The sequence below is a fragment of the Anneissia japonica genome, unplaced genomic scaffold (assembly GCF_011630105.1).
Source record: "Anneissia japonica isolate Jap-2015-1 unplaced genomic scaffold, ASM1163010v1 scaffold368_len332514_cov184, whole genome shotgun sequence".
Taxonomy (NCBI): domain Eukaryota; kingdom Metazoa; phylum Echinodermata; class Crinoidea; order Comatulida; family Comatulidae; genus Anneissia; species Anneissia japonica.
The window spans coordinates 193,088-206,286 of NW_022708279.1; the positions used below are offsets into that span (position 1 = coordinate 193,088).

The window sequence follows — 13,199 nt, forward strand, 5'->3', positions numbered from 1 at the left end:
TATATATATATATATATATATCCGTGAGCTCGCCCCAAATGGCCGTCATCAAGTATGGGTATGTACCTTGTACCTTGTACCGTACCTTGTGGTTTTTTTCTGGAAAGTCCCCACTAGGAAGCTGACGAGCTAACGAGAGTGGTTTAGACAAAGGTTTCTATAACATCTAGAATGCAATCATCTATTTTTTTAAATCAATTTTATTATATTTATGATTGTCGTTATTATACCTATTATTTTTCAAAAATTATCATTGTTTAATAGTTTTTTATTTTTTCACTATTAGGCCTATTACACTTATATTTTTTTCACTCGCCATGTCGGATGATACAATATTTTCTAAATTTATTATGTATTCAACCGAATGATTTATAGAGGCATACAGGAAGTAGAAGCGGAATAATTCAAATTCACGTGACGAGGACAGCCAATCATGTAGCTTTTGAATATTCGCTATTTTGTTCCTACAAGTTGTTCGAAAATTGTAAAGTTTGTGTATGCTAGGTTTTGACTTATTCGTTCTAATTAAATAAGGCTGTACCACTATTCACAGATATTTCACTATTCGACACGATCAATACGAACGTCACAAACCATCGACAACCATGGACGTTCTACCAAGCGATCAGTGAGTACTGTATTATGTATAATAATTTTACAAACTCTACCCGACGATGAGTGAGTACTCTAGTGTAATAATTTGTATCAAGTAAACATTAAGTAAACGAGCTAATATAACTATAATCTTAAAAGGAGTACAATTATGTACTGAAAGACACATTAAAAGTTGTTACTGTAAAGAACTTAATTATAATTATTTGTTAGCGAAATATCTAATCATTAACATGTTATTAACTATTTTTTATGGTGATGAGGATAGCAGTGATGTCAAGAATTAATATTCATGAGAAACCTGGTTTAGTCAATTACTGTATTTACAATGACATGACAATGAAAAATAGTTCATACATTTCCTTGCTTGTTATGTCACAGAAACAAATTAGTACAGGCTATAGAGAGAAAGGACTGGCCAGCAGTAACAAGCATCCTGGAAAATGAACCTCATCTTATTGAAACGCAGGATGAGGCAAGTACTAAGTTAAATTTATGAAGTGATTTTCTTGATTTCAGAATTTTTATTGGATCATATTTTTAAAATAAGATACAGTTCCAACACAACACACAGTTCACAATTATTTGCACAAAATATGTGTACCTATTTTCTGGGGTTTTTTATGATTAAAAAAAAATTAATCTGCCTTACAGAATTGAAAACAAAATTGTCATTCTCTTTAATTAATTAAAAATTGTGCGGTTTAATATTCAAAACGTTCGCGAAGACTCTGCTGAGAACTAAATAAATCGGTCTAGCGCCCTCTCTAGTTCAATATATGTCGTACAAATTGTAATGAGTTTTAATACTGTTATAATTTTATCATGATTATATGTAGTGTATTATTGCGCTTGACTTAGATAGTCAAAATCTATAATAAATTTATATAATTTTTCTTCATTTCAAATGTCCCAATTAAAATAATTAACAGCCATGGGTTTAATGGTAATTGTCTCGCATTTATATATTATAGCGCATTAGACCTTTTCAGAAGTATTTGTATGTAGGCCTGAGGCTATACCATGAGTGTCCCATATTATAGACTAAAATGCCATTTATTTAAACATTAATCGTGTTTTACTGTAATCAGAGGCTTCAGAATAAGATATTATTGATAAAGATACATAATCAACGGATTAAATCAATAAAAAAAAAAAGGAAATTCCCGATTCTATGCTGAAATTAACCAACCATGAAGATATGCTTATTTACTAATAAAGCTGGATAAACCTTTAACCCGATAAGAACATAACCAGAAACATAATACTGGAGTAAAATAAATTTGAAAAATAACAATCGATAGTACTTGAAAAAATATCGCTTGATTATTTGGGAATACAAAGTCAAAGAAACAATATTGATGGTTTTTATACAGAAATTTATTATTAGTACTTAATTTAACCATGATTGGTGAATAATATTTGGCCATCTCATAGATGAAGGGGTCTATTTGATGTTTTTGTCTTCAAACCATTATTCTAATATTGTAACCAATATTATTACTTTACTTAATAAATGGTAAAACTATCTAACGCTGAACACAGCCCGGTATTTAGGTTTCGGGGCTTATAAATACCTTTATTTTGAGCATTTATTACTATCCTCCACACAATAGCATTCTCACTTTACTAAAGAAATATAAAAATTCCCACAATATGTGCTTTTTACAAAGAACCTCGTTTAAAATGCACCATGCTCAATTAAACCATAATTAAACCACATTGTCATTCTTACAAGCCGTGTGACCAATATACATTTTATTTATATTAGGCCTACAAATTAGTCCGTTAGTTGATAAACTTCCGCATTGACAAGTTTCTCTGATAACTAAAAAAACGAGTCTACCGCCCTCTGTAGTTCAATAATATTTATTTGAACTTGCACTTTTACAATATCGATGGCATTCAATATCAAGATTCAAAATTCAAGATAGATATTATTGTCACATGAAAAAATATAAATAAAATTTGCTTTCCCGTGCTTATAAAATAAAACAATATAAATACAAAAAACAGTATACAAAGTAATTGAATGAGGCACTATGCGTTCATAAAGCGAAATACAGGATAAAAACGTAAACAATTTTTAATACGACTATATAATAGGTCTATCAATGGATAATACACATACTTTTTGTTAAGTTGTAAATAAAATAAAAATATCAATAATAATTGGCGATGAATGGTTGTAAGTAAACTTCAGGTCATAAGTAAATAAATCTTATTAGTGGGGTTTGATTTTATAATGTGTTAATTAGATAATTTTTTAATAATATCGTATTGGTTGATTTAAATTGGAAGTTCGTCTCACTCTTCATTTCAAATGTCAAAACTTAAATACTTATCAGTCAGTTGTGGAATGCTTTTCCTGTTTCGTAACACAATAAACCTCGTCTCTGGTGTTAATATTCATCTAATATAGGTTATTTTAAAATAGCTGTGACAGTCAGTTATTTAAACATAACATGTGATCAAATTATTAATATGGGATTAGTACTATTTTTAAAAATTCATTTAATTAATGGACTTTTTCTTGAGAAATGAAAACGATATCAATAATTAAATGATGTTTATTTACTAATGAATTTTGATGAAATAGTAACCAGAATAAATAAATACATAAGAACTTAAAGCAACAATGCAATTTTAGTAACAGTATTATAGGCATAGGCCTATTCCTAGTTATTTAAAAATCCAAACACAAAAAACTTCCATGTGTTAGCTAAGGCGACATAAAAAATAATTCTTAGTTTATCAACCTATCAACGAATAAAAACTGATGAGGGAGGTAGTTTTTTTTGGTTTTTTGCATTTGGTTCGTATATATTTATTTATTCTGGTTAATATTTTATCTAAATTTATTAGTATATACACATCATTTAAATGTTGATTTCATTTTCATTTCTCAAGAAAAAGTCCATTAATTAAATGAATTTTTAAAAATAGTATTATATCAATAATTTGATCACATGTTATGTTTAAATAACTGACTGTCATTGTCAAAAGAATTTTCCTAAAAGTGACGAGGGAGGGGTGATAAACTAATGATTTTTTTTTTCGAAAATATTATTTATTATATTTAAATTACTTACATTGTGTATTTTATTGTGTTAAAAGTTTCAATTAAAAAAAACGTTATTTTACAAACGTACAAAAATAATATGTTCTAATATTCTTTGCGTAAACTACTAAACTGGGCATGCGGCATTCTGTCTAGGGACTTTCGTACTAAATGATTTATCTACTCTAATTGTTCCTACTTGTTTTACTCGTGCTGTTCTTTTTAGTTAATGAGTAGGCCTTTAAATTTAAAAAAAAAAAACCAAATAAATAAATAAAGAAAATTCAAATTTAAAATTGAAATTATTTACACGCGCCGTTGTCAGGTATTCTCCTGTTTTTATAAAATGTTAATACGTGGTTCACGCACGAACAATTTACAAGGCATAGGGCCTACTATATATACTGTACTGATAAAACATAGACATGCTAATATCAATTTTAAAAACAAAACACAAACCATGATCCAACATATATACGTTTATGTTTAGACCTATTCACTGACACAGTACCGTACCTTCTCTTCAAAATAACTTATCAATAATTACATGGTTCACGCACGAACCATTTACAAGGCATATAATAGGGCCTACTATAACACTGTACTAACATCGTGTCGGGATTCAATATTTCGACATTAATTATGTCATCATCAGGAATGATGACCCCAGCATAATTGGAGCTGAGGTAAGAAAATTTACGATTATGGAACCTCTAGGTGACGGGAAATGGCACTCTGAGACTTAAATTTGAAAATGATTTTCCGTTTTTCTCCAATTCTTTACAATTTTGAAAAATTTAGGGGGGGGGGGGCGAGCCGGCTGAACTCCGACCCTTGAATTCACCACTAGCATGGCCCAACAACTATTAGTTTATGTCTAGACCTACTTCCTTTTCCAAATCACTTATAAAGAATATTACAGTATTTGATGTTCTTATTTTAACTCCTAATTATGAAAAAAAAATAAAATGAATTTAAATGAATATGCGTATTATAACACACATTTTTAACTGTTTATAATATAATAATTCTTAAATCATATTGGAATATTATCGTACCATTGAAATATTGAAACTCGTAAAAAATAATGTTGGTAGTTGTATGAACTGTATCGTAATTCAATGTAATGTTTGTTTTCGTAGAACGGCTGGACGCCATTAATGCGCGCTGTGCAGCCGGGAGCACCAGATGATGTGTTGGAGAATATGATTGAAACGGCAACAGTTGAGTGTTTAGAACACCAGGAGGTGAGTAGAATTAAATATCATTGCACCAGATGATTTATTAGAGAATATGATTGAAACAGCGACTAAAGATAATTTAGAACATTCGGTGAGTGGAATTAAATATCATTACATTTTAAACATCACAAGCACACAACATGTGTACACATCATAAAACATACAAATAACTCAAAGTGCCTATGCTCTGGCCATTATCACTAATTCATATGAAATATTGTGAAAAAAATACATATTACACTTACAAAAATAGTCATGCTTGGATTTGTTCTGCTTAATACAGTTAACTGAATAAATTGGTGACAATAAAATTGATATTTTTCACAAAAAGTATTGTCGCTAAAAATCCCGATTTGGAAATATTTTACTATTGTGTGTAAAACATAGGCCAATTGATACAAATATTTTTTGCGCGATTTCGCCTAAAAAACCACATTTAAAAAATATTAAATAATGTAATTAGTATTTAATAATGATGAATGTAATAAGTAATGTATGTGTGATGTTTGTGAGTTGTTATGTGTTGTTGATATGTGGTGTGTGTATAGTTTCTTGTTGTTGTTTATTATTTCTTTCTCATCATATTCTACGTTTGTCTTGTAGCGTCGTGCTGGTTCCACTATTCTCCATCGCTTGGCGTTCCTCGCACGCGTGTCAGCAATGAGACGCGTGTTGGAAAAAACCAACAAGAAGATTAACACGCAAGAAAACGTGAGTACAGTAGAAGAAAACAACACTTTATTCATTGCTAACAAATTAACATTAATTCACTCACAAACACATTCAATACATCACGTTCTAATTTTGTAATAGTAATCTAATATTATTGGATGTAATACCGTGGTATAATTTATTATATTTACAACTGGTTTAGATTATATTTTTTAAACATTGTATTTTGTATACCTTTAAAGTACTGCCCGTCATAATAAAATATAATTAGCTATATTACAATAACATGTTTTTAATAGACACACCATAATTAATACAGTATTGTATTACTATTGTTAGTGTCATTATCATCATCATCATTATCGTCATCGGCATCACTTCGTTGTAATTATTATTATTAGCTGGAATAGTATCATTTCATTATTTAAATATTCATAAAAGTATCTGTCCTCATAATATTATCATCACCATCTTCATTATTATAATCATCAATTTTATTATAATACATTTTTATAGGTCTATATTATTATTATTATTACATATTTCATTGGCGATAATTAAGTAGGCCTATTATGGTTATAAATTATTTCAGGTCTTTTACGTTTGCGTAATATTTGTTAATTGATATTCTTGTGTTGTGCGTGTTCAGCAAACTTGACGTTGATTATCATTTCATTGCAGCTTGGACGCACACCACTACATTACAGTCTAGAGAATCAGTGGCTGACGCACGAGGAACACAAGGAACTCGCAATTATCAATATCACCTTTGGTGCGTCAGTGACAATAAAAAATAAGGTAATGTACAGAAAAATGAAATGCATCAAAAGAATATCAGTCAATGACCTTAATACAACAACTGTATATGAAACTACTTGAAACATTTTTACTAATTAAAACCAACGTAATAAATATAAATTCATAAAACATTAATCGATTAAAATGTTAGCGAATATTGTAATGATAATGATTTTTTTAAGTATGATTTCAATAAATATTTTTTCTCCGATGTGATGTGATAGTAATTTACAACAATAGATATAAAGTTGTAATGCTCATAGTGTTGATTATTTAAATTATTATTTACCATTTTATTATTATATCATTATGGTTTTTAAACCAAAATATACGGTACCACTGTTTTTTTGTTGATTTAATTTGCAACCGTCGTGCAATGAAACGAATCATCGCGTGCTCGTGTCTGTTATTGCAGGATGGAAAGACGCCTCTTGATGTGTATCATGATAACGAATGTGTAAATTACGAAGAAACCACGAAAACCAAGAAAAAGGAGGAGTTGAAAGAACTACTTAAAGGTACGATAATGACCTGTTTAAACCACATTTAACAGACATATTACTCATTACATTTACTTTCTAATATTATTATACACTACTATATTATTTCAATTCAGTTGCATTGTGATTGAGAATTGTAAGAAATGTTAATCGTAATTAATTAAAATGTAATTTAGAAAGTGAATTAAATAAAAAGTATAGAAGGACAACATACTAAATATTTGATTCTTATTTTTATATTAATTAGAACTATCAATTCCGTCAGAGATTTTAGCCAGGGGTCCCGAAGCCGTCAAAGCATTCAAAGATGCACTTAAAACTGGTGAAATAACAGTTGTTAATTCAAGAATGATGTTTTTAGGTAACGAGGGTTCCGGAAAAACATCTTGTGTCAAAGCCATGCTTGGGAAAGAGTAAGTACAATCGGATGTATTAGGTTTTGTACTTTATATCGATTTACTTTACTTGCTTTTTTTCTGTTAGTTTTAACATTACAGTGTACGTTCGTTTTCTACTCAACTTTTAACATGCACGCGCTAGTGTGCGCGTATAAGTTTACTTGTAACTTTCCGTGGTAAAGTTGTTGCTAGGTAACGGGGTCGAGTGGCGGATGACACGACTTTACTTTATTATGCAATTGGGATTTAATAGCAGCAACTGCGAAATTTATTGTTGTTTTTGCATTTCGAATATTAATCACCAGTTTGTACTGCAGGTAAGGATTTTTTTTCCTATAAGTTATATTCTATATCCGTTTTGTTGGTTATAATTATTTGTTATTTTAGAAATGCTATAAACCAATCACTATAATTATAATTTTTTTTGTTGCTGACAAAATTATTATTCACTTCTATCATGATGATGTAAAACTTTCATCATCATAGTTTTGATATGCATGAGCCGTCAACCAATGGTATTGTTACAACTACTGTCTTTCAAACTGATGGAGATTACAGCAAATGGGAGGAGCAGAAGGATGTAGACGGTATGATTTATAATACTAAACCTAAATTATGTGATAATAATTAAAATCCTTTATTTGTGTTCATTAAATTTGGAAATAAAATATTTATTTGGTTTGGGCCCCTGGGTACCTGTTGCAGCCACACAATGTGTAACGGGATACACACGGATGTATATTGAGCCTAATTCACAATGTGAGGATTATTCGAGAAAATTGCACTTGAAAATCGACTTGTCGGGTTTCAACGGGTGTTTACAGCACAAGAAGCATCCTCGCAGCAAACGCTCAGCTAGACCTTAAAGGACCCCTGCCCGGATTTGAACCTGGGATTATTCGTTTACTTTTCACGAACCACCGACGCCTAAGCCACACTGCCACGTAATAATTGACGAACAAACGATCGTTTTTTCAATGAAAAAAATCTAGTAAAAAAAAAAAAAAAAAATCGCGATTTCGTCAAAAGAGATGCGCGCGGGGATGATAAACTAATCATTTTTTTTATGGGGCCTTACAACACAAGAAGCATCCTCGCAGCAAACGCTCAGCTAGACCTTAAAGGACCCCTGCCCGGATTTGAACCTGGGATTATTCGTTTACTTTTCAGGAACCACCGCCTAAGCCACACTGCCACGCAATAATTTTATTACCGTACTATGTTCAAAGCCTAACTGTGTGATTCTGTTGATTATACTATGATTTAATGACCTTATTCATGGGTAACTTTTCAATTGTGTACAGTTTGTGAACAAGCCAAGCAGACACTTGAGTACGGTATTGCAGCAAATGTTGCAAAGAAGTTGAAACAGCCAAACAGTGAACAAAACAAATCTGAATTTGTTTCTGATGTAGAAAGACCATCTTCATCCAGTTATGTTGCATCTACATCTGCTGTGGTAAATTTATGCTTGTTTCATGATCAAACACACCCTCATAACCACCCTTCCCGGTCGGGGAAAAATTTAATTTGTTGGGGGATTGCTTGCACTACACAGTTTTTATTCCCTAAAATGTTGACAAGCCTAGTAAGACATGCTTGAATTGTACTACAGTGGAGCTCGAGATTTGATTTTTCCCCGACGACCTTGCTGGAAATTCTTCAACAGGAAGGTCCAAGCGGGAGGTCCAGAGGTCCCCGATGGGTTCGGGGGTACTTTCCCCTGGAAACCCCCCCCCCCCACTAGCGCTACCTCCGTCTTGGGTTCGAATCCCGATGGTAACATATATTTGTCATTTCGATAATAAATAGCATAAGCCTATCAGCAGTGCAGGTGTTACCAAAAGTAGTGATTTTTTGCATGTTAATCAATAGGCCTACCTCGAGAAAACCTAGGTGCGAATAACACTTGGCCTGTCTGTCGCAAAACGAAGGCCGAAAACTTGTAAAACGAAGACCTCCCAATTATTTCTCAATTATCTAATTAAAAAAAATTGTTAAGTATATGGCTACCTATTTCATTATTTCATCGGAATAAAATGAGGAATAGGCCTATCAAGAAATACTAAATGGTCTTCGTTTTATAGACACAATGAGTGTAGACAAAACGAAGACCGAAGACCATAAAAACGAAGACCCACATTTCTTAATCTTTTTTAAATGATACTACACCAGGCTGTCACAAAATCATAATTACGAGATTCTTCGAAATTTTGTTTGTGAATTGACCGGGGGTCTTCTTTTTATTGACACCCTGGCCTATGGGTATCTACAAAACGAAGACCGAAGGCGCGAAAAACGAAGACCCAATTTTTTTTTTCTGTCAATCGTGATGAAAATAATGTTTTAAGTCATTTCATGGCATGTATAGATTATTCTTCTTTTTATCACATTATTGCTTGTTGTAAATCGGCAATACTGTACGTTCACGGCTGGTGGCAGAGCGCGTCTCGGCCCTGCTACGCTCTAATCCACCGTTCCGCAACCTATGGGTTCGCGACTCAAAGTTTGGGTCGCGAAAAAAAAAAATGATGGGTCGCATAATCTCTTCAGATTTTGAAAAATTTACTTAACACGAACGAAGACAAACGAAATTAAACTGCAGCAAACAAAAGTGTAATTTTCGTGTGACAAGGGCGTTAGTTTACCGTACTTTTGTTATGCGTGCCTTATGACAGTTTAATGTTAAAAATATATATAAAAGCATTTGTACTTCAGGTATGACAACTATAAAGTTCAAATACTGTCTCTTATACACATCTAGATGTGTATAAGAGACAGAATTATGTGTACTATATATATAATAGTATAGGCCTAACATATTTTTTTAACTGTGTTTCCATTTCTAATTTCATTTAATAGTGGAATGCCCACCATTTGCAGAATAGTGTCAAAAAATAAGAGCAAACATTAAAACTACTTTAGGAATCGTATTCAAAGTTTTTGCTTTCGCCGTGTTAATACCGCAAATACCACCGCTCACTTTCCTTGAGTTTCCAACTGTTGTTCATTCATTAAAGCATCAATTCTCTAACAAAGGTTCATAATATTCAAACTCACGATGGATATGTAATGACGAAAGCGACGTTACCTCCGAAGTTCTATTGCGGGGTCAACATGTGACGTCTATGCCTAGTTAGCATTTATTAATTTGGTTTAACAGTGTACATCAAAATATAAGGTAAATGCAACCTGATCGTTGTGTTTGTAGGCTAGGCATATAAAAATAAAATTACGTATAATATTATACCTCTGCTTCTCTTTCGTTTAGTCGGGGGCATAAATGCTTCTGGTAAATGAACCTGTAATTAAACAATAATTTATTTATTTTAACGGATATTAAATACTGGTGTATCTTCATTAAAATAAAATACAGCATAGACATCTCTAAGTACATGCAGTTGATATAGGGCCTACTTCCCAAATGCTTGCATTCTAAAATTTATTTTACATTAGGGCTTATATAAACATCTCACTATCATGTACTACCCCATCAATAACATTAGTTAATATTACCAACCTCTTTATCATTCATAAAATGTATAGGCCAGGTAATAATCTAGAACAGTGGTTCCCAACCTGGAGTCCGCGAAAAATAATTATTGGTCCGCCAAGTCAAGGGGGTCCGCAGGGGCCCGCGGAAATTGTGGGGGTCCGCAAAAATGTTGGGAGTCCTCTAGACAGTAAACAAATAGGGGATTTACGGTACCTCAGCCTCATCCTGGTTGGGGCTGAGGTAGGAAATTGTTATGTTTATGGAACTTGTAGATGGCGGAAATGACACTTTCAAAACTTGAATTGGTATTTGGTTATTCCCCTATTTACTTTAACTTTGTCAAATTTAGGGCTCCCTCGTCATTTAAAAAAATTATTCAATATCCAGTTAAAAGCAATACAAGAGAAAACATGGAAACAAGATGTACATTACCTGTGGATTGCTACTATTTAAGTGGCTCTCCTCTACTAAACATATTTACATGGAGAATACACAAAAAAATTTAAAAGATTATATGAGATCACCAATAAAATATTGGAATTAAAATATAGACCTAATGCCAGTTAAAACAATTTACAGTGAACGAAGCCATGCCTGTCAAAGGTATTGCATTATTATCAAGGCATGATCACACTATTGTATTAGACAAGAAAACATAATGGAATCATGAAAAAGTTGTTCTAATAATCTAGAGGACTCCCAACATTTTTGCGGACCCCCACAATTTCCGCGGGCCCCTGCGGACCCCCTTGACTTGGCGGACCAATAGTTATTTTTCGCGGACCCCAGGTTGGGAACCACTGTTCTAGATTATTACCTGGCCTATACATTTTATGAATGATAAAGAGGTTGGTAATATTAACTAATGTTATTGATGGGGTAGTACATGATAGTGAGATGTTTATATAAGCCCTAATGTAAAATAAATTTTAGAATGCAAGCATTTGGGAAGTAGGCCCTATATCAACTGCATGTACTTGTCTATGCTGTATTTTATTTTAATGAAGATACACCAGTATTTAATATCCGTTAAAATAAATAAATTATTGTTTAATTACAGGTTCATTTACCAGAAGCATTTATGCCCCCGACTAAACGAAAGAGAAGCAGAGGTATAATATTATACGTAATTTTATTTTTATATGCCTAGCCTACAAACACAACGATCAGGTTACATTTACCTTATATTTTGATGTACACTGTTAAACCAAATTAATAAATGCTAACTAGGCATAGACGTCACATGTTGACCCCGCAATAGAACTTCGGAGGTAACGTCGCTTTCGTCATTACATATACATCGTGAGTTTGAATATTATGAACCTTTGTTAGAGAATTGATGCTTCAATGAATGAACAACAGTTGGAAACTCAAGGAAAGTGAGCGGTGGTATTTGCGGTATTAACACGGCGAAAGCAAAAACTTTGAATACGATTCCTAAAGTAGTTTTACTGTTTGCTCTTATTTTTGACACTATTCTGCAAATGGTGGGCATTCCACTATTAAATGAAATTAGAAATGGAAACACAGTTAAAAAATATGTTAGGCCTATACTATTATATATATAGTACACATAAAGTACGCCTTTTTCACGCTGCGGTGGTAGACCTATTCGATTGATGACAAACAATGCTGAGCAGCGAAGCGTAACCAATAGCAATGGCCATATTTCGTTACTTAAAAAATCATAAATCCTTAACGGAGGGTCGTATCAACATATTTGTTTCTTTAGAATGTTCGCAAAGATACGAAAGCCCATTAGTGCCAATAAAGTATATGTTCCGTAATCCGTAATAACGAATTACTAATACGTAATTACGGATTACTAATTCGTAATTACGAATTATTAATCCGTATTACGAATTAACTAATTCGTTATTGCGAATTAGTAATCCGTAAATACGAATTACTAATTCGTTATTACGGATTATATTCAGCTGAGAATCGCGACCTCGTTGAACACTAGCCTGGGTGCAGTAGGAATTTAGCGGGGAAAAAAAATAAAGGAAAATTTATTTTTGGTTTTTCTGAATCAATATATCATATAGTGTCTCAGAAAAAAAAAATCCCCATTCTTAGAGCTTGGGCAATTATTTTTATAGCACTTTGAAATTTTGACATAAAATATCCTATTTTGGATTAATTAAGATGGAGTAGGGGAAATAAATGTATGTTTTTAGTCACTTTTACATATGCTTGTACTGTATATCAAATGTAACAAGAACTTGGCTAAATAGTTACTCTTCAATCTCGTTAAAAAATGTAATCGGAATGATGGCGTCATCACAAAAATTCCAAGATGGTGGCCATTTTGGCGGTAAAAACAATTTAAAAATGTAATATTAATTTATTGTTAACAGAGCAATTTCAAAACAATGATATACATACAACAATAAAATAAAACACACACACACACACACA

General features: G+C 32.2%; 1 protein-coding gene across 1 annotated transcript in view; it reads left to right on the forward strand.

The window, feature by feature from the left end:
* The first annotated feature begins 4,819 nt into the window (after positions 1-4,819).
* The window catches only part of LOC117106488, a 10,612-nt gene continuing 2,232 nt past the window's right edge, over positions 4,820-13,199 (forward strand). Inside the window, exons 1-8 of the mRNA XM_033247850.1 lie at positions 4,820-4,920; positions 5,518-5,625; positions 6,268-6,384; positions 6,800-6,902; positions 7,132-7,297; positions 7,769-7,869; positions 8,587-8,741; positions 11,839-11,890. Coding sequence (XP_033103741.1) covers positions 4,834-4,920; positions 5,518-5,625; positions 6,268-6,384; positions 6,800-6,902; positions 7,132-7,297; positions 7,769-7,869; positions 8,587-8,741; positions 11,839-11,890 — 889 coding nt within the window. The 5' untranslated portion in view covers positions 4,820-4,833. The remainder of the gene's footprint in view (positions 4,921-5,517; positions 5,626-6,267; positions 6,385-6,799; positions 6,903-7,131; positions 7,298-7,768; positions 7,870-8,586; positions 8,742-11,838; positions 11,891-13,199) is intronic.